The sequence below is a fragment of the Xiphophorus hellerii genome, chromosome 13, assembly GCF_003331165.1.
Source record: "Xiphophorus hellerii strain 12219 chromosome 13, Xiphophorus_hellerii-4.1, whole genome shotgun sequence".
Lineage (NCBI taxonomy): Eukaryota > Metazoa > Chordata > Actinopteri > Cyprinodontiformes > Poeciliidae > Xiphophorus > Xiphophorus hellerii.
Window position 1 is genome coordinate 7735844 of NC_045684.1, and position 22389 is coordinate 7758232.

General features: G+C 37.9%; 2 protein-coding genes across 6 annotated transcripts; one reads left to right on the top strand and one right to left on the bottom strand.

The window, feature by feature from the left end:
• Window positions 1-1696: 1696 nt before the first annotated feature.
• LOC116730890 (uncharacterized) lies at window positions 1697-15696 on the top strand. 5 transcript variants are annotated; one of them, XM_032580443.1, is made up of 11 exons: window positions 1697-1980; window positions 2442-2578; window positions 2950-3256; window positions 3558-3640; window positions 3772-3824; window positions 4396-4408; window positions 11670-11699; window positions 11835-11908; window positions 12122-12223; window positions 12338-12648; window positions 12804-13173. In XM_032580443.1, exons 1-11 carry the CDS (start codon window positions 1839-1841, stop codon window positions 13142-13144), a joined length of 1593 nt encoding a protein of 530 aa, XP_032436334.1. In that variant the 5' UTR covers window positions 1697-1838; the 3' UTR covers window positions 13145-13173. The 5 variants fall into 5 exon arrangements, 4 of the variants coding, with proteins under 4 accessions (XP_032436334.1, XP_032436337.1, XP_032436336.1 ...); XM_032580446.1 differs by lacking the exon at window positions 12804-13173 and adding an exon at window positions 13251-13304 and having other exon boundaries at window positions 1699-1980; XM_032580445.1 differs by having other exon boundaries at window positions 1699-1980; window positions 12338-13127.
• A 99-nt stretch (window positions 15697-15795) lies between these two features.
• Window positions 15796-19169, bottom strand: LOC116730923 (uncharacterized). Its single transcript, XM_032580497.1, has 3 exons — window positions 18319-19169; window positions 17403-17621; window positions 15796-16090 (listed from the first exon to the last, which is right to left on the bottom strand). The coding sequence occupies exons 1-3, from the start codon at window positions 19059-19061 to the stop codon at window positions 15883-15885; spliced, it is 1170 nt and encodes a 389-aa protein (XP_032436388.1). The 5' UTR covers window positions 19062-19169; the 3' UTR covers window positions 15796-15882.
• Between the last annotated feature and the right edge of the window lie 3220 nt (window positions 19170-22389).

Genomic DNA, 22389 nt, shown 5'->3' on the forward strand with positions numbered 1-22389 from the left:
AAAACCTTTTCCACAGGTCACACATGAAAACGGCTTTTCACCAGTGTGAATCCTCATGTGCTTGGTTAAATTCCGTTTTTGACTAAAACGTTTTCCACAGTTCACACATGAAAACGGCTTTTCACCAGTGTGAATCATCATGTGCTGAGTTAAATTCTGTTTTTGACTAAAACCTTTTCCACAATTCACACATGAAAACGGCTTTTCACCAGTGTGAATCATCATGTGCTGAGTTAAATTAACTTTTTGACTAAAACCTTTTCCACAATTCACACATGAAAACGGCTTTTCACCAGTGTGAATCATCATGTGCTGAGTTAAATTAACTTTTTGACTAAAACTTTTTCCACAGTTCACACATGAAAACGGCTTTTCACCCGTATGAGTTCTCATGTGAGCATCAAAAGCAGATTTGAAAGCAAAACACTTTTTACAGATGTCACATGAGAAAGGTTTTCTTCTTTCCTGATTTTGGTTCTCAGCTTCAGCAGCTTCCTGGAAGATGTCTTGGTTCCTGTTTGGTTCTGATTCAGTGTGGTCTGTATGCTCATCAACAGGAACCAACATGCAGGTATCAGTCTCCTGTTTTAATCCAATCTGTTCTTCAGCCTGACTGCAGTAAACTTCTTTCTCTTCCACTTTTATCTGATGATCTTCTGGCTCTTCCTGTTCTTGTTTCACCTGCACAGGTTCTAACTCCTCCTGGTCCAGAGTGGATCTCCTCTCCTGGTTATAAACGTTACACTTCAGGGAATCTGGAGAAGAAAACAGAGAAAAAGAGTAATTGTTAACTTTACTGAAGTAAAACGTTTAAGGCAGAAATGAACAAAAATCCATTTGAAAATTCAAGAGCGTAGACAGAGATATAGATGAATCGACATATCCAGCTGACATTTGGAGAATTCTCAAATGAACGGATTTTAAACAAATACTATAAATTATATTCAAATTTCATTTTAGTCCACTTTTTTAAAAGCCCTGAGGAACTCCATCCAATCATTCGACTCATGAGCCGATGCACCGCGGTGCTTCATTTGCTCTACTGTGACATCAACTGGACAATATATGTAAACTAGAAAATTTCTGAAGAAATTTAACCGGGGCCTGCCAAAGCGTGTCCGTCGGTATGGGCCCGGCGTTATCATGCTAGAAATTAGCATCGATGCTAAAGAACTCTGCAATGTAATTAATAGCATGTGGAGAATCACAAGAACGTTAAGTAAGGTGGACGTGCACCATTCAGTATGATTTAAAATTTGTCAAGGCTTTTATTTTGCAATTTTTGTTAAACTTCATTTCAAAGGGCCAAACTAATCCCATGTATAACAGTCATTGGGTTAAATCAGTTATATAATGCTCAACAGAGCAATTACCTGATTTAAAAATATTCAAGGCTTTTATTTTGAAATTATTATTATGCTTCATTTTAAAGTTTTGAACTAATCCCATGTGTAACAGTTACTGAGTAAAATCAGTTATATACAGCCCATAGCAGCAAGTAGTTCTAAAGGCCAGTTCAGTCCTGATCTGTTTCAACTGAGTGTTCCACTATAGTTAGAACTACAGTGATGCGTATTTGTAGTCCTAATCATACGGTGGCCCTGAGGTGCAAAGCACAACAACATTAACGAAGCACAATTACAAATTCAAAAACACAACAACATTAACGAAAGCACAACAACATTAACGAAAACACAACGACATTAACGAAAACACAACAACATTAACAAAAACACAACGGAAAAGGTATGTCCCAGTGGGAGACCTAAGAAATCGCTGATTGGACTACAACTCGTTTTACTTTTGAACCGGAAGTTATTCTGGTGTGCTTCCTTTTAATGAGAAGCGGGCATACGGTCACAATGTTTTGCCCAAACTGCGGGAAAGAGCTGGTTGAGCCGTCACCAAACTTCTGCAGCAATTGTGGCAAGAGGCTTCAACGTCAGGAAATATTTATGGAAGATACTCCACAATGTTCAAGTAAGTTAATAAGCATAAAGAAATATTTATGTTTCTTATGGATGTAGCAACTTGCTAACGTTAGTGGTCTCCAGACCGTGTCCACTGTTATTTAGTTCTTCATTGTAAATGCAGTTAAAAGTACACAAACTCGATATAATACAGCAGCATGGTATTAGCCATATATAGAAAAAGCCCATCTAGGAACAAGTGCTGCGAATTAGCTGTTGCTATTGCACTATGATGTAAACATGAGACTGCTGTTTTGTTCAGTTTGTCTATGTCGCTGTATGTCTGTCCCTACCAAATAAACCAATTAAATTAAATTAAAAATAGTAAGGTCCGTTACAGCCTTAGGCACTGCTTAAGGCTGTGGTCCGTTAAGGTCCGTTACAGCCTTAAGTAATTTGTGTCGTTCGTAATACATATCGTCTGTTTGCATGAATGTGATGTGCAACATTTTTTCTTTACTTTACTTCTAGCACAACAGCCTGTTCCATCCTGCCCTGCACCAGCCCTCAGCACCTTCCTTGAATACAGAAAAAAGAAAAATGAGGAGCGACAAAAGTATTCTCTTGGGAAAAAGGGGTTAAAGCAAAAGGAAAAAATGAAAGTTCGGGTAGGTCCGGTTTTGTTCCGACCAAAAACAAGCAGCTTTTAAGTACCATAATAGACTTGCTTAAAGAAAGTTCCAGGTAGCAAAACTATACAGAATAATTGTTTAACAGCAACAGCAAACTGTCAATTAATGATAAGTCAAAACAGTAAATCATCTACTGATTAATTATTGCATAATAATTTTCCAATCATTGTTCTGTTTGCATCAGTTCAATAGTAAAAGCTTGAAAATGACTGATAATAGTTAATGGATCTATTTGGATGTTATTGTAACATAATACAGGAGGAATTAAAAACAAAAAGAAAACAACAGAGTATTCTCTAAAACAAAACATTGCTCAGTCTTCCGCATAATTTTTTTTTTGTTTTCAGATAAATATTGGCTTGATGACCATTCACAAGGATGGTCTAAAGCCACAGCGTGGAAAAACCATTTTCCTTGCAACAGATCCAGATGTCTCTGCCACACCTCTGCTCAGTCTTGCTGCTAAAAAAATGAAGGACTTCAACAAAGATATAAAAGATGGACCTTTCCTCCTTCTGTACCCAGATGGGACAGAGGTTATTAATATCCCTGGGACACAAACACCGTTTACTCTTGCAGCTTATAAGGCTGAAATTGGCAAGTCATACCAAAGGATCTCTCTTTTCCTCTGCTTGAAAAGGGACTTTGAAGAAGGTAAGCTCAGCTGTTTGTGTGTATTGTTTGGCACATTGCACTAACTTCAATAAATGTACATATTAAAACTGTGCAATTAAGCATTGGTGGCATGAACCAATCAAGTAAAAAGTATACATAGATTGGCTCCTAAATGTAAACTTACTTCCTGGAAACTTGATAGCTAGACACTCAGTTATTAGTTTTTACCAGTGCTGTGTTTATGCTTCCAGATACAATGTAATATAGTTGACCGAACACGGTACTATCACTTAGTAGAAGTTAAATTGGCTTGTTTTGTCTTTTTTTCCTTGTTTATCAGTTGGAAAATTGTCAGACTCGTCCGATTCTGACCCAGAGGTTGTTATTAGAAAAAACTCAGAGTTTGATCTTGCTGATACACTGGTAAGTACAACTTAAAATGTATTTGGTCTTTTGTTTTTATTTGGTTGAGTGACCACAACAAGAGCATTTTACCTAAGCTTCATAGGACTATGCCGATGTTTTTATGTGAAATTGTGTTTCATTTTCTTCAGCCATGGGAACCTATGGATGAAAGCAGTCCTTTGCAAAAGGTGGCAGAAACAGAGTAAGTTATATTTTAGGTACATGCCATAGCATGGTGTGTATCAAAAGTATTACAGCCTTCAGTGAATTTTCATACAGTATGTACTGGTGACATGTTGAATGTGGATATTTTTAAATTATGTGGTTATGGGAACATGTCCTGGGAAGTATTTGTATTTTTTTTCAAGATGTTTGTTTTTAAATGTTGAATATACTGGCGTGGAAATAATTATTACACTACCCTTGCTTTCTTCAATCTCTTATACATTTTACAAGTATACAGTTGTTTAGATAAATATAACAAAAAGGTTCACAAGAGTTTCAGTAAATAACTTTTGTCAAATAGTTTTGCATGTTTTTTGCGATAATGAGTAAAATCACTTTGCTTCTATAAAGATGGCATTGTACTGCCAAAACTGCTTTTAGGCATTCCATGTTTTAAGTTATGTCTGTTTTAGTCAGATGACGGACAGAGGAGTTACAGTGCAATAAAATGATTGAGACATTGAAGAAAACTGGGTGATCCCATCATTTATACTTTGACAGCATATGCTAAAAATACCCAGTAATATGTTTTTTCATTGTCCTCTAAGGAATGGTGTTGGGGATTGTAAAAAAAGAGGTAATTTAACGCTAGTTTTGGACAAAAAGTTTTGGCTCTTTCCTCTTTTCTCTCCCGAGTCCTTGGCGAGTGGCGGCGCGCTGCTAAAACGAAACAACAACAAAGCGTGTTGACGTCACAGATCACAGAGTTTAATCTCATACAAAGCAATCAACAACAAAGCTGCAGAGGAACAGAGATATGCATTTTTCTCATAAAAATAAAGACACACAAGGGGGAAGACAGACAGACACAAAACAAAGACAAACAAAAAGCAAAGACGTCTTTGGAGAGAGAGCCAATGCAAAAAAGCAAAAAAGTGGCAACTGTCTCTGGATTTTCTCTCCTAACACGAAATCATATAGTAAAGAGGTGTTTCTCTATTTAATTTATGCATTCTAGGCGTTCCCCTTGTTGGCCAACTGGAAACTCCCTTAGCACTCAGAGAGACTTGGAAACTCCCCCTGATCTACGCAAAGATCAAAGGGCCATCTGCCTTCTACCGAAACAAAAGAGCGGATAGCTGGCCCTGACCCCCCGTGGCTCCCACGGTCATTCTGAGTACAGAACGACCTGAGATAAGACCTCACAGATACCTGAGAAATCTAAAGTCTCTGTCTCCCAAGGAAAATGCAAATTTTATGGCTTCGCCTGTGGCCTGGCCTCACAGTGGGGGTCCCATTGAGTGATCTCCCTTAATCTGCATTTGGTTCCTGTGTCTCTGAATGCTTACCCCTCTGGTTTAGTTTTAAATGCTTAACACAAACCTGTTCAAAATAAGAGTGTTCCATATACCTTTTAAGATTAACTGTATTAAGCATTAAAAATAATCATATTTCCTTAACAGTCCCCCTTTTGAGGTCTGAAAAACAGACCTCACTAAAAATTGATTAAGCCTTCTAATACAGAGCCAAAAACTGTGTATTAAACTAATAAAAAACCAAAAAATAAAAAGACAAAAGAGTGACGTACCCTAATTATATACAGTCCCCCTTTTTAAACAAAACCCAAGGGTAAGAAAGACTTATCCTCACAAAAATAAAATCATAAAACTAAATTATCACAATACAACCAAAAACACAGGACAAACAAAACCCAAAGTATAAAATGAAAAAATAAAACAGGGACATACATAGAAAAAACTAGTAAGAAATGCTCTGCAACTGAAAAGACAACATTCAGCACAAAATTACAATCTGCCAAAAATGAGAAACACACAGTTACAATCTGCTGCTCGTCTTTTCTGTTTTTCTTTTTTTTTTTTCATTCAATGTCCATCGACAGTCTCTCAAAAAACAAAATACGAAGTCTCCGTCAGAAATGTTCAAAAAATGCGCGCAAAAAAGAAACGAAAGTCCTTTTCAGAGTTCGTAACGAACTAAAACACGCAATAAAAAGTTAATGATGATCTTCTTGCAGCCTGATCTTCTTCGGTTTGAAACCTCAGGTTTCCACCTGAGCGTCCGTTGCTCACTGAAAATTGGATTATTATGCCAATTTAAACAGCGAGTATTAAGGAGAAGGTGAAATCTCCTTGTGAGGAAACTGCATTCCTGTGCCATCATCTATCACAGGCTAAAAAATAAATTTGCTTTGTTATTTTCCATCCGGGGAATTATTTTAATCCTTCTTATCAAAGAACACAGATTTTGAATGAGACCACATCCGCAGGGCACCAGGAAACCAGCTGCAAAACTATAATGACAAAACAGAGATCAGATTTATCCAAAGGCATCATTCAGTTGTGTAATCATCACAAACATCTTCAATTCACTGTGTGTCCGAGTGAATCCTCCAACGCTCGTGGCTCTGTGGCTGCTATCATCGAAATAAAGGTGAAACTGCTTCTCCAAGCAGTGGCCCTCCCCCTCGAACAACAGCTTGTGTTGCAGAGTTCAGAGTCAGGCTTGGAGCTCAGAACTCCAAGCCAGTCTGTATGTAGCTAGCCATGAGCAACTCATCACGTAAAGCCTTATCTCCTACCTTGTCCAGTTCTGCTCATTAAATGGTGGATGTGATCCATTCAATCTATGCCTCAATTATATATATATATCACAACTCCAACTGATGGAAAACACCAAAACCCTGTAATCACCAGCTTCAAAAGACATGTTTCCGAAGTAATGTTTTGCCAAAATGTTAAACATATGCAGATCTTTTCTTAAACCAATCTTGTAAAAATAGGATTAAACAAAAACAAAATAATAACAAAAGCTTAAAAATGCAGTTGTAAAGCTTACATTTACCATCAAAACAATGAATATTAGTGTGAATTAAACAGTCCAGTTTAAATTACTTTTATAGAACAAACTAGATCTTACTGGTTGTTTGTCTAAAACATTCTACATGCGTTCCTTAAACAAAAATTCAAAAAAGTTAAACCTGGAGAAATTATAATGTAACAAATCCAGACATTTTCAAAATATACCAATTTTACCTAGGGCTTTTACTTGTCGTTGAATTTAAAGTTTTATTCAAAATCGTTTTAAATGGATGTAAATCAAACCAAAAATCAAGTTTAGAAAATTCATTATACTCCCACATCTCAGACCCACCTGAGGACTTTTCCTGATTAGTGATAACTTAATCAATGACAGATTCTTCAAAACATTTCTTAAAACATTCTTGCTCCATTAAATTAATGCTCTGAAAATGGCTGACACAATAATATTTTTAATTTCTATAATTATTTTCCCAAGTTAATTAACCAAAATATGCTTCATTATCACTATAAATTTTTCTATTGATTTCAAAATACTTTGGCCCATTGTCAGAACATCTTTTAATGGAGAACAACTCAAATCCATTTAAAATAGGCACATATATTACCAGACCATATTTTCCTTTCACTTTTATGTGTAACACAGATCAGATATGTCCTTCAAAAATTTGTTTAAGTATTATAAAAGATAAACCCATACCATATTCTCCCCCTTGTTGATACATTACTGGCTAATGTATCATTATTTCTATGACGTTAAATAACGATGTTGCTGAAACAGGGTTATTATTTTAGCTGAGAAATCCCACCGATATGCAATGCTGCCTTTTTCTAAAAGGTAAATTTTTCAAAACAAACAGAAACAAAGTCATTTCAGCATGTGTTAAACCTTCAAGAATACGATTTTCCCAAAATACTTCACATTATAGTTTTAAAGCTCATTATTTCATCGTACCCTTATGATTTACAAATAATTCAGTTTAAAACGTCTCAAGCACGTTAACTAATGTATGACAAAACACGTGTACCAATTAAGACTCAGTGAAGGTTTTGCATAAACCAGCCAGAGAGACGTTGAAGAAGATTCAAAACACAGTTAACAAAGAAAATCCAAAAATAATAAATTGGGCCCATACTGAAATCAACATAACAAACAATACAGGTAGTAACAGAACGACTCAAGCACAAACTGACTTAACAAGACATGAGGGGAACTTAGATAATGGCTGATCAGACCATTAACACACTAAGGGGTAATTAAACACACAAAACCCTAACGAATACTGGTCAGTATATCACTAAATCTACAAATGAAAGAAATTAAACTAAAAACTAAATTTCCCCCTCCCTGGGTGAACAAATGGAATGGCCCGCTAAGGAAGCTAGACACCCATATAAGGACACCGATCAGCTGGAGCTCATCAGTGTGATTTTCAGGAACAGGTCTAGAGGAAACTGGTAACTCAAAAGAAAGAAATTAATTTGGTAGATTTAACAAAGTATAAAGAACTGACATTTAAAAGTAACTAAATGGGAGACAAACTAATGAAAACAAATTTTAGAGAAAACGTTCCACTAAATCTAGGAAACCAAACTGCATCAAAATCCTGCCTGATGCAATGAGAAGCACTCTCTACAACTACCTATAATCTACAGTTGTATACAAAGAGGCTTCACATGTTAATTAGTTGAATCTAGTGGGGTAGAAGTTACAGCCCAGCTCTGTGGCCCCCCTGCGGAGCTGCAAGTCCCCTTACAGTTAGAGCCTGTTTCACTAAAGATCTTTGTTTTGTCTGTATCCTCTACCCATTTTAAAAGTCCCATTGTAGCTAATTGTATTTCATTCTATCAACATTTTTATCTACTATTTTAGTGCATAATTCTATACACAGTTTTTATTTTATTTATGTCTCTACTTAATCAGTCATGTATTTAGCTATTTATTCATTCACTTTATTTATGTATTTATCTATTAACCTTAGAACCCATAATATATTTTCAATTTGTTCAGATGATTTATTTTATCAAGATTCTATCTTTCAAAAACCTTCCAATCTTTACACGGCAGGTCACACTAACTGCTGTTATTGCCTAATTTGAGTAATTTAGTCCAGTTCAACACATAGGGTGTTCTAAAAACTGGAAAGTATTACACCACGAGACAGCACTAAAAAAAAAATACTCTGTAGAGTAATTTCTACTTCAACTTGGTGTCCCAAGTGAGAAATTCTTGCCTATGGCATCTGCTGACAGAGGTGCTGTTTACCTTCTCGTTGTATTTAAATGACACAAAATACCAAATGGTATTTTATCTCCAATCACACACTCTTTCACACCAACAGAAATTACACACAAAACATAAAACATCTGGCCAGGTTTATAGTCAGTCAAAGTTTCAGTCACCAATGTTCAGTCTGTCCTCATTATTTCATCAAAGTTTTACTGTAATTTTATCAAATTTTACTGAAATTTATATCAAATTTACTGAAGCTTCAGAAATTGTCCAATGTTTTATTAACATATTTTCATGTGTCAATTTAATTAATGTTAAACTCTCATCTACAGGAACCTTTTAAATCCCGTGCACGTTTAAAAGAGACATGTCAAACCTACGTTAAAATTTAACAGCAACCAATAATTTCCCGTTTTCTGGTCCCAGTTTAATTTACTTAACTCTTATCCAGGATGTTGCGGAAGTAAGGCAGCGTTCGGAGTTTGTCGTGGCGTCAGGTCCGGCAACGCACCATCTTGTGCAGCAACCGGTGTATAATGAGGACACTGCCGAACCCAGTGGCCATCCTCGCCACAATAAAAACACCTATCTCTGCTTCTCCAGCCTCGTGCACCCCTTCCCCGCACACCCGACCACGCAGGGGCTCTCCCTCTTCCGCCACGCCACCCCTGAACACCAGACTGCCAGCGTGGAGCTACATACATGTGCGGACCAGGTTGTGCCACTGCAACAGGGACCCCAGCCAGAACCGGAATTAATTGAGCAGCATCTGTTAGCATAGTTTGAGCCTCCCTCTGTTTCTGTCTTGCAAGACGAAGCTTCTGTCTAGCTTCACCTAATTGAAGCTGTAGTAATTGTGTCTTAAAATTTACTTGCTCCGTCTCCGCCTGAGGGGAAGAAGCTAAAGCAGGTGTGGGGCAGCTTAACCGGTGTGTAATATGAGCAATACCTGGGGAAACCGCAGAAGGAGGCAGAGAAACACAAGGTTTTCCACGCTGGTCCTGATCTGCCATAGGAAAACAACCAGCACTGATAAGGTCCCCCTGTTTGCGGACCGCATTTTCCAATTCATCGGCCTTCACATTAAGCGAATCCAGACCAAGCTGTTGATCATATATATTAATTAAGTCAGCAATCTGGTCCCGCAGACATATCCGCGGAGCCAGATTACCTGGACGGTCTATAGCACCGTTTGTCAACTCAGTGTCCATAATAACGTCACAATGAAACGCAGCAAAATCAATGCAAATTCACACAAACAGCGCTTTTCAAACACAGCGTTCCGCACAAAGCAATTAACGCATACACACGCACAGACACACCCGGCTCCGCAGCTTCACAGCTCTGCAAATTCACACTTCACGTTTCCACAGCAGCCGGCTCACACATCACCACACACAACGAAATACAGAGAACACGGTTTCAGACAAACGTAAGAGACAAAGGGGAAAAATAAAATGCCGGCTTCAAAAATGCATTAATTTCCAAACTTATAAACTGTGTCCTATTCTTCTCCACGGGCGCTGCAACCCGGCTCAGGCACTTCGCCTCACTTAGACAGGCGATGCAGCCTTATTAAGCCAATTTTAAGTATACTGGAGATGAGTCAGTCTCCGGGCCAATACAAGCCCAAACTACCAAATTGATACGCAATTCCCAAATTGCTATTTTTTGAGGCACAGTCATGAATCCTCAGGGGAAAGAAAATAAATAAGAACCCCAGCCTTTTTACGACAGAGTGAGCGCTACGTACTCCGTCTGAACCCGCCACGATTCCCTGTAGTGCGTATTGACGACCAATTACTAAACAACAAACTCTTTTAGGAACAAATCTATCCTCCCCTGCAGCTTCGAAACTCCGCGTGGCTGCACACAACAAAAGAGTAATTAAAAAACGTCTTACCGCACGAGCCGGACGGATCGATCGGGAAGAGACCGCCACCCGCCAAGATTCTGCACCGACGAGCCCCCAATTGTAAAAAAAGAGGTAATTTAACGCTAGTTTTGGACAAAAAGTTTTGGCTCTTTCCTCTTTTCTCTCCCGAGTCCTTGGCGAGTGGCGGCGCGCTGCTAAAACGAAACAACAACAAAGCGTGTTGACGTCACAGATCACAGAGTTTAATCTCATACAAAGCAATCAACAACAAAGCTGCAGAGGAACAGAGATATGCATTTTTCTCATAAAAATAAAGACACACAAGGGGGAAGACAGACAGACACAAAACAAAGACAAACAAAAAGCAAAGACGTCTTTGGAGAGAGAGCCAATGCAAAAAGCAAAAAAGTGGCAACTGTCTCTGGATTTTCTCTCCTAACACGAAATCATATAGTAAAGAGGTGTTTCTCTATTTAATTTATGCATTCTAGGCGTTCCCCTTGTTGGCCAACTGGAAACTCCCTTAGCACTCAGAGAGACTTGGAAACTCCCCCTGATCTACGCAAAGATCAAAGGGCCATCTGCCTTCTACCGAAACAAAAGAGCGGATAGCTGGCCCTGACCCCCCGTGGCTCCCACGGTCATTCTGAGTACAGAACGACCTGAGATAAGACCTCACAGATACCTGAGAAATCTAAAGTCTCTGTCTCCCAAGGAAAATGCAAATTTTATGGCTTCGCCTGTGGCCTGGCCTCACAGTGGGGGTCCCATTGAGTGATCTCCCTTAATCTGCATTTGGTTCCTGTGTCTCTGAATGCTTACCCCTCTGGTTTAGTTTTAAATGCTTAACACAAACCTGTTCAAAATAAGAGTGTTCCATATACCTTTTAAGATTAACTGTATTAAGCATTAAAAATAATCATATTTCCTTAACAGGATCTTGTACTTGCAAATGAAGTACAACAGGTACAAACTTTTTATTATCTCACACAACAATCCACAGATTTTTATCTCAAACCTTTAAGTAAAATATTTAAATATTAAAATAACTGCAGGTTAGTCAATCATTAAGTTTTACTCTTGTCTTTTCTCTGATTTCAGGTTATGGACTTGGATAACAATGGCAACAATCCAGGCACCAGTCAATGTCTCACTGTCCAGAGCTCCTGTTACAGGTGTGTAGGGGCTTCTGTCATAAAAAAGAAGTGTGTTTGTAGTGTCATCATGACAAAGTAATACCGATACATCTATTGTAAATTTATGTACTTTGGATGTTGTATATGTAATTTCTGACATAAATTGAATGTTTTGTGAAGAAAAGTTGGAAGTACACCTTTATGCTTTTTTTTTTTTACCTCATCTATATTGTGGATGTTTTTTCTCCACAGAGACTACACCACTCTCTTTGAGCCCATTGTTATTGATGATGATGATGAGATTGAATATTTTACAGAAGACAAAAAGCAGGACCTGCCCCCAGAAGAACATTTGTTAGTAATTTTAATATTTTGTATTAAATTAATCTGCATCCTGGTCCTGAACGTAATTACATAATGCTAAGTGTGATCAATCAACTGTTTTAAAATAAGTTTATTTTTTTCTAGACAAACAAACGTGCAGCCACATGATATTATTGCAGAACTGGCCAAGAATATTGACCACAAGAAAGTCAGCCGGTTCAACATATGTCGTACTGATGTGTGGGATGGAGCTGTTCGGGGCTTTCAGAGGAGCACATACTCCGACAAGAATGACATGTTCATCAAATTTAACGATGATGCTGGCTGTTTGGAGGAAGGGTTGGACACAGGTGGCCCGAGGCGTGAGTTTCTCACGCTTCTTATGGCCATTCTGAGAAATCGTCCTATCTTTGATGGACCCCCAGAAGCTCGTTACGTTGGGTGCAATTCGAGAGGTGAGTCATTTTTGGGTTAGTGAACCTAACTAACCTTAGTTAGTGAAGTGGTAGTACTTCTAAAATAAAAATTTGCAGAAACATGTGCTTATGTGTCTGTCATAAGCAGATCTAAGATTTAATTACCCACCGTAATAATTTGCTCTGTACAACAGCTGCCAGGGAAGATGAGTATTTTTTAGCAGGAAAGATGATTGCTGTATCGATTGTACATGGGGGACCGGCACCACATTTTCTCTCAAAGAACCTGGTCAACTACATGATAGGGAATCCAAGTTTCAGCGCCACTGTTGAAGATGTTCAAGATGAGGAGATAGGGAAAGTTCTAAAGCAGGTAGGAAATGACCTAGGTTTAGGAAATAGATTTATTGTATGTCAACTGGAGATTATTTTCACGTTCAGATTAAGATTAGGAAATTATTATAACAAAATAGTAATTTCGTTTTCTCAAAGCTTGACAAATCTTTTTGTTTTCAGCCTATCTCAAAAAATGTGAAATCACAATTGCACAAAATGTTTATGCTATTTTTGTATTCATAACGAAGAAGTTGTCTAATTGATAGTTCTGTACTTCTTCTTATAATAAACTGCTTGTTTTATAGGTCCTGGAAGCTGAATCAGATGAATCTCTGCTAAATATAATTTTTCAAAACAGCAGGATGTTCCAAACTGCTGGTTGCTTCAGAAGTGTGAAGACTTCTGAGAAGAAAGCTTTTGTAGAGGAGTATCTCAGATGGTACATCCTTGACAGAAACCACAGTGCCATTCAACGGTAATTACTAAACAGTGAGCTATTAATATTATATTATGTTATAAAGATTTTAAAACTATTCTAAAGTTCGATGCTCAATACTCAAGATCAATGACATATTTCCAGTTGTTCACACCTGCCACTGATATCATGACGTTGTAATTTACTATGAAAAACTAATTGGGTATAAAAAATTGTGATCAAATTATAGATATGAAATTACTTGATCAGATATCAAATTTAACAAGCTTTTTCCTTAATTGATTTTGTTTTTTATCGTTGGTTGTTAACCTCTTTGTGTGTCCTTCTGAAAAATTATGTGAAATGTTGTAATATATTGAGCAATACTTTCCAAATTCCGAGTTTCACCACTTTTATCATCCATTCAGAATTTTATGTACAATAGGTATAATCTTCTTTTGTCATCATAAATATATATATATTTTTAATCATTGTCAGATTAATCATAGGTATGGCACATAAATAATTTTTCAATGTGATTTCTAAAAATATACTGTTGCATGACACAATTTTGTTTTTTTTGCACAGTGAAAATATATTTTTTTAAAGTTTGAAATGATAAATTTTTACTTTTAATGATGATTTTTGAGCACTGTGAAAGGTTAGCTTTACTTTGTATATTTAATTTTCTTTTCTTTTTAGACATATTGTACTACAATGTGGTTCACATTTACACAGGACTTAGAATACTTCATATCTATGCTATGAATAAAGTGCAGTGCGTATGTTTTTATCCTTAACAGATTCAAAGATGGACTGGCAAGTCTGGGGTTTTTCACTGCACTGCAACAGCATTCCAGTGTCCTGTCCCCAGTCCTATGTTTCTCTGCCAAGGCCCTGACTGCTTCAGACTTGGAGACCATGTTCAAACCAGATCTCAGCCCAGTAGGAACCAATAGGCGGCAAAAGGAGGGCAAAACAATCGTCTTCTGGGCAGATTATTTGCTTGATTGCGAAGGTTAGTAAGGACAGATTGTGTTTTATTCTAAAATTGTTTTTTTTCCTGTGTTTTATTAGGAGGAAAGCATACATAAAAATAAATCATTTGTGCAATGCATTATCTATTAACTACATTGTTTTTAATTTTTCAGAGAAAAACACTGCTGTATGTCTAGAGGAAGTCCTGATGTTTGCTACAGGTCTGACAGCGATTCCACCAGCAGGCATGATGCCATCCCCACATCTTGAGTTTTTGAGTGATTCACCCTTTCCTGTTGCAAACACCTGTGCAAATATACTGAAACTGCCACTTTTGGAATCTTATGCTGCTTTTAGGGCTAACATGGACTTTGGAATACAAAATGCTCCGGGATTCGGATGCTACTGAAACTGAAAGAAGAGATTTCTTGGCAGTCTTGTTCTAATGCTGTTGGCATTCAGCTAATTTTGTGAATGTGAATACAGGGTCCATGTTGTTCTCCATTTCTGGGTGGCAAAGCCTTGCCATAATTTCTGAAAAGATTAGATAATATGATGTCCTTTTCAAAGTGATAGCTTTGAAAGGGACATCAGCTCATGAAGTCAACAATCCGTTAGGGCAAATTCTGTATTTTTTTTTAGAGTGGTGTATGTCTGGTTTAGGTTCACGGTCCGGGCATTTCTAATATGTCCATAATATAGTTTTTTTGTATCATCTTTAAAGGGGATACACTCGGCTTTCATTTAAGCCAAGTTTTGAATCTGACCAACTCAGGTCACCAGAGCTTGTTAAAACAAAATAATATGAATCCTTTTTGCTTAACCAAAAACATTGTTTGTAATCCAATGGTATCTAGGGACACAAGAGTTGACAACTGAAATACTCAGACTAAGAAATCCTGAAATGTACCAAATCTATACTACCATGCAGTCATGTTTTTATGTGGTTATTATGGATTACATAATGGTAGGCTAATCTAAAAAACAGTATATGGTATACATTTCCAGATTTCTTAGTCTGAGTATTTCAGTTGTCAACTCTTGTGTCCCTGATGTCCCTGGATACCACTGGACTAAAAACAATGTTTCTTGGTAAGGCAAAAAGAGTTTGTGTTATTTCTGTTTAACAAGCTGTGGTGACCTCTGAGTTGGTCAGATTCGAAGCTTGGCTTAAATGAAAGCCGAGTGTATTCCCTTTTAAAATGATACAAAATTTTATATTGTAGAGCTTTGACAAATGCCCGTATCGTCAGCCTAAACCAGACATACACCAGTCTCAAATAACAGAATTTGCCCAAAGGGATTGTTGACTTCATGAGCTGATAACTATGAATAAACTGCCACTTTAGAAGGGCTATCCTTCTAAAGTGGCAGTTTATTCATAGTTATCAGCATGATTTCATATGATTTTGCTATCATATGAAAATATCTAAAAATAGATAATATTTTATGTTATATGTTCTTACCATAACAATGAGTTTTCATTTGAGTAAAATGAACAGGACACAAAATATATAAAAAAAATTTATTCAGGTTGTTTGTGTCTACAGCCTTGCTATGTGTTTGAGGAATAAATACAGTTCCATAGCTGACTCCCAGTTTTGTGACTGCTGTTGTCCATGTTGTTGCATGACTTGCTGTAGGTATTCCTCGATGTCTTTATCACCACACAACTCTGTCACCTGACTTGCTTCTGGGAAAACATCCAGATCACTGTCCTCAACAGGAAATCCACAATCTCTTGAACCATATCTGCAAAGTCAGAATATAATTAGTAATAGAATTGTGACAGATATTTTATATATTTAGTACAAGTACTTGTAATTGTCTGTTTTTTGGGGGGGGGGGGTTGCTGGCTGTGTGACACAGTATAAGTGAGCACTATCAGTGACAGCTTATACAGTGTATCACAAAGTGAGTACACCCCTCACATTTCTGCAGATATTTAAGTATATATTTTTATGGGATAACACTGACAAAATGACGCTTTGACACAATGAAAAGTAGCCTGAGTGCAGCTTATATAAGAATGTAAATTTATTCTTCCCGCAAACTAACTATATACAGCCATTAATGTCTAAACTAATGGCAACTAATGTGAGTACACCCTTAGTGAAGATTTCTATAGTGTCAATATTTTGTGTGGCCACCATTATTTACCAAAACTGCCTTAACTCTCCTGGGCTTGGAGGACATGTCAAAGATGTTTTAATGGGTTTAGGTGTGGAGACATGCTTGGCAAGTCCATCACCTTCACCCTCAGCCTCTTCAGTAAAGCAGTGGTCGTCTAGAGGTGTGTTTGGGGGCTTTATCATGCTGGAACGCTACTCTGTGACCCAGTTTCCAGAGGGAAGGGATCATGCTCTGCTTCAGTATTTCACAGTACATATTCGGGTTCATGAAATGTAACTCCCCAACACCTGCTACACTCCTGCAGCCCGAGACCATGGCATTCCCACCACCATGCTTGACTGTAGGCATCACACACTTCTCTTTGTACTCCTCACCTGACAGCTGCCACACATGCTGGAGACCATCTGAACCAAACAAATTAATTTTGGTCTCATCAGACCATAAGACCTGGTTCCAATAATCCATGTCCTTTGTTGATATGTCTTCAGCAAACTGTTTGCGGGCTGTCTTGTGTACAGACTTAAGAGCTTCCTTCTGGGGTGACAGCCATGCAGACTAATTTGATGTAGTGTGCGGCGTTTGGTGAGTACTCTTAGGGACCTCTTAGGGGTGTACTCACTTTTGTTGCTGGTGGTTTAGACATCAATGCCTTTACATAGAGTTATTTTGTGGGAAGAATAAATTTACACTGTTATATAAGCTGTAATCAGACTACTTTTCATTGTGTCAAAGTGTCATTTTGTTGGTGTCATCCCATATACTTCAATACCTGCAGAAATGTGAGGGGTGTACTTACTTTTGTGATACACTATACATTAACAGTTATAGGTTACTTGTACATAGATAATAGATGTCCTAACTTGTGCTAACAGCACTTCTGCATTATTATGTAATGTCAAGCATTATTTCTATTTGTGAAGATGTCAATTACCTGTGAGGCAAGAGATAGAGTTCGTTTGGAATCCCCCCAGGACATGATGCAAGTCTGCTTGGCCGGATCCTGTGGTTATTCCAGAGATTTTTGCATTCATCCAGGTCTTTCTGCAGAACTCTGGTGAAGCAGAATCTGAGCAAGCACTGGTGCTCAACACTTCCGTTGAAGTTTCCGGAGTCTCTTAAATCTCCAAACAAGTCCATCCAAAACTGAGACCTGAGGATACATTGAATTAGAAACGGTTCTGTTCTTTTTCATATTAAAATGATTAAAAGATTGTCTGTCTTTCTCCATGTCCATAACATTGAAAGCATGCTCTAAATCTATGTCAAACTGAATATCGCATCCTAATTTTCCACGTACAAACTAAAAATTTGTATAGCATCTGTAACCAAACAATGAAAAATTCTAATTTGGAAACAAAATATTTGCTAAAGCCTTATGAAAATAAATGTTTGAAACTAATTCAATATGGCATGTTAACTGGCAAAACGACAGCTATGTGACTGCCAACTCCATAGGCACTTCCTATGGAGTTGCCATGACAACAATAAACAAACCACAAGCTTAGAAGTAGCTTTCACCTCATCCCTTATTTATAAACAGTAAAAGTATGTAACGTCTATTACTCCATAACGATTTTTGAGTACTCTACCCACCTGTGTGTAATACTAAAATTAATATCACAAATATGTATTGTAGTACTTACTGCAGAACCTGCAAAATTTGCTTAACTAACATAGAGCTTACGTGTACTGTATGTTACTAAAGTCACCAGAACCTTGTTTTTCACACGAAGAGTTTGGACCTACTTTACAAATCGTTTTTAAACTCAGACTGTATGCTTCCACGGATTTCAGACCGTGATCAGCTTTCGCTGTACTTGACATCTGAAAAACACATATGTACCCACCTTCCTCTTCTGAAAAAAGACCACCATGACTCGATGCGTTGATTCCCTGTGGATGATCCGTAACTGTGGCTTGATGACCCAGCATAATAATCCGTATGCGCATGGCGGAGGGTACACTGTATTGCTGCCACAGTCCCGTTCTCTGTGCCGAGGTCTGTTCGTAGTCTCATTGGTATCACTCCAAGACTCTTGACACAGTTTATATAATGCTGGGCAATGACAGAAGGATTGTTGTTTGTTGCCCCACAAACAAGCCACATCATTCTTCTCGAAAATCCATCAATGCATCCTGAGATGGCCAAGCCGAATGGCTTCAGTTTGTCGTAGCCGTCTACATGCCATATGTAATTGGGCCCCATAGAGTGATAGGTGCGCCTTGTAAATCTCCTGCGAGTCCTCAGAGCGATGCCTTGAGGGTTCAGCTGCCTCAGCAGTCTCATTACAACATCACGTTTGACACACAGGTTGTGTTTTTGTTTGAGAACTTGCCACATGGTCCGATAGCCAAATAATTGCCCTGGTCCTCTCAGCTCGGCCGTAATGGCACGCCTCACTTCCCGAAGTGGAGAGTAGTTGCCTCTTCTATGTAGCCCCGCTTCTTTTAAATAAGTCTTTAGTGAACGCATACTAACTGACACTTTGTGGTTGGTCCGAAGCATGTCCAGTATCACCTCATATGTATGTCCTGAGTCAAAAGACTCTCGAATAGCAGTAGTAAGGTTTGGATCACCGAGAACATTCATGTTATTAAAAAACACGTTGTAGCCAGAATAACTTCCGGTTCAAAAGTAAAACGAGCTGTAGTCCAATCAGCGATTTCTTAGGTCTCCCACTGGGACATACCTTTTCCGTTGTGTTGTGTTTTCTTTAATGTCGTTGTGTTTTCGTTAATGTCGTTGTGTTTTCGTTAATGTCGTTGTGTTTTCGTTAATGTCGTTGTGTTTTCGTTAATGTCGTTGTGTTGTCGTTAATGTCGTTGTGTTTTCGTTAATGTCGTTGTGTTTTCGTTAATGTCGTTGTGTTTTCGTTAATGTCGTTGTGTTTTCGTTAATGTGGTTGTGTTTTCGTTAATGTCGTTCTGTTTTCGTTAATGTCGTTGTGTTTTCGTTAATGTCGTTGTGTTTTCGTTAATGTCGTTGTGTTTTCGTTAATGTCGTTGTGTTTTCGTTAATGTCGTTGTGTTTTCGTTAATGTTGTTGTGTTTTCGTTAATGTCGTTCTGTTTTCGTTAATGTCGTTGTGTTTTCGTTAATGTCGTTGTGTTTTCGTTAATGTTGTTGTGTTTTCGTTAATGTCGTGCTTCGTTAATGTTGTTGTGCTTTGCACCTCAGGGCCACCGTATAATCAGCAGCCAATAGCCTCTTGAGTTCCGTTGCTATGGTAAATAATTTTCTCAGCAAAGTGTGAACTGTTAGTGAGAGAGGCTGGGGCAGAGAATACTCTCTTTGAGCCAGCCAGTTTTACTGAAAAAAAGCATTGAAAACAACTCCTTTCCATTCGGGAACCGTAATACATATTCAAAAACCGTTTGAAGCGTATGAGAGGGCAATGTGTCTTCTGCGATAGTCCCGAGATTCATATCTCTACCTCACTCAGAGCATTTACAGCGATGAGAGAAAGAAATGGTTTGCCCAGATCTGAAATGTTTGAGAAATATATGGGAGAGAGCCTGAGACAGCCTGAGAAAATCCTGTCGAAATGACTTTGCTCTGAAGCACCGTGACAGAAAACCGTACGGTCTAGATAAATTTCGAAAACATTTTACCGGAGCAGACATGCGAATCAATGTCAGGACCGATTTTGATACCAATCGTGCGATATTTGTGGGCGTGATGGCGATTTCAAAATTATTTTGGGGTGAAAAATTCTCTTCATTTCTCACTCTAGCGGAGATCTAAAGGCCCTGACTCTCACTCTAATTTTAGGAAAAATGAAAAACTTTGGGTCGCTTAGAGACAAATTGTGGACAAACCGTAATTGGTATCGACGAGCCGTCTTCACTTTCGAAGAGATCACAGACGTATTTACAAAATGAAATTTGAATGGCATTTCTACGTGAATTCGTGACGACACAGAAAATCCTCAAAAATAGGGTATTTGAAGGATTTTTCCCATTGACTTATAATGGGGGTTTTTTCGTAGTTTTTTGCGAATTATGCCGCCATGTTAACCCCGAATCCCACCAAAAGTAATAGCTCCAATGGCGTGAATTTTCTGCACGTTTTGATACCTCATTTGTAGGTGTGCACGCAGCGGTATGAGCCGCATTAACGGTTACGGAAGAAAAATAAAGAATTGGGAGAATAGTAATAGGTTCCTGCCATTGCTTTGCATGGCAGGCCCCAAATAGGCAACGTGAAAACAACACGAAGCTTTACAATCAATAAACAAGTTTAAAATGTTTGTGATTCTGATACATAAATTCTGATTAATCTGGTTGTATGAAACAATGGCTGGATCCAAAAGAAAACTAGAAACTAGAAAGTTGTGATTGGCTTGTTACTCGCTATGTCACCAGGGACAACGATTTATTACTAAAAAATAAAAACTTTAACTGTGCTCAGGTTTAGGTGAGTTCTCTGTCTTACCCGCTTCATTACTCAACACATCACTAATGAAAAGTTTGATCTTTGTTATTTGCTTGTCATTATTTTCAAATTTTCAAATTTTTTGGACATTGAACTTCTTTTATTTATGTAACTGTTTGGTGTATTAGTTGAAAAATGTGTTTACATGAAGTAGCTGTAAATTCCCACCCATATTGGGCCCATGAATGCACCTTTGCCCATAGTCATTGTGCCCCTTTTCCCCATAGACTATAAATAAACGCCTCATGGACCGCTCTTGCCTATTGTTACTGAAGAGATTTAAGGCGGCCATCTTGGAGCGGTCGACCGTTCCACTCAGCTTTATGTTTAACAGACTCAATGACGTATCAGCGCATTTATCAATCATAACTCGCTAAATACTAAACAGATATTTACCAATTTTTCTGTAAACCTTATTAAAAGGTTAGCAACATTTACAAGGAAATGATTTTAAAGTATTTTTGAATGACTGATATAAGGTTGAGCATATTTAACTATTCTTAGTGGGGAAAACAGAATAGAGTCAGAATAGAATGTGTTGATATTTCTGTATTATGATTATTTTACAAAGCACACAACCAGTCATAATTTTTTAAATATATTATTTAGTAATATCAATACATATTTATATAAATATACAAACACAAAATAATACAATCAGAGAAATAAAGATGCTTAAATAATTATTAATGCTGAATAATATGCATTAAACTACACATATTTATATGGACATGCGTATATACATAATATCTATATAGGTTTTATTCATGTTTTCCAGCTGAGGAGGAGCTTAAGAGAGATTCAGCAGCTGAGATTCATCAGTGCAGTGAATCCGTCTCTCCTTAAAGACATTCCCCACTTCTTCCTCACATGGTCTTTATGAAACCTTCAAAACAAAAACAGGAGCTATTTTACTTTAGACAGAGTGAAAGAATTTCATATAAATAAGAGTCTTTGCCACCTTGTGTGGAATAATCTAAATCAATGTTAGGGAATATTTAAAACTTTTTAAGATTTACAAAATCTCGGTTAGCCTTCATAGCGGGGCTGAACCCCGGTATTACACTAAGCTGATAGCTAAGATTAGCTGTTGTTTTGTCAGTGGACATAAATACAGTATAGTAATATTCTAATCACAAAATATAAACTGTAATATGTCCATCTTACTTGTGAAACGTTATCCCCCGAGATCTCGCGTCTTTAGTCTGTCGATCTGAACACAAATATCTGGCAGTGCTGAGGCATCTTCTGCTGTTTTGGTTTAGCCAAGTAGGAGGGACGACCGCTCCAAGATGGCCGCCGTATTTCCTACGCCAGAGCAGCCATGCGGGGTCTACTCATCATATTATGTCTATGCTTTTCCCCACCTTCACTTCCGGTTCACAGCATTGTCGGGCTTATTAGTGCAGATAGGCACCGGGTGTGGCAGCCAAGCTATGAGTGTTGTTGTGTGCAGTTGGATGTCTGTCGGATGAGCGCTGGCG

Bases quoted from the DNA above. Each gene is read 5' to 3' on its own strand.
- LOC116730890 (XM_032580443.1), top strand. From the start codon at position 1,839: ATGAGAAGCGGGCATACGGTCACAATGTTTTGCCCAAACTGCGGGAAA. The intron at 12,224-12,337 runs GTTAGTAATTTT...ATTTTTTTCTAG, and splicing joins CTGCCCCCAGAAGAACATTT to ACAAACAAACGTGCAGCCAC. The intron at 12,649-12,803 runs GTGAGTCATTTT...TCTGTACAACAG, and splicing joins CGTTGGGTGCAATTCGAGAG to CTGCCAGGGAAGATGAGTAT.
- LOC116730923 (XM_032580497.1), bottom strand. From the start codon at position 19,061: ATGAATGTTCTCGGTGATCCAAACCTTACTACTGCTATTCGAGAGTCT. The intron at 17,622-18,318 runs GTGGGTACATAT...ATGTATCCTCAG, and splicing joins TCTTTTTTCAGAAGAGGAAG to GTCTCAGTTTTGGATGGACT. The intron at 16,091-17,402 runs GTAATTGACATC...CTGACTTTGCAG, and splicing joins CTCTATCTCTTGCCTCACAG to ATATGGTTCAAGAGATTGTG.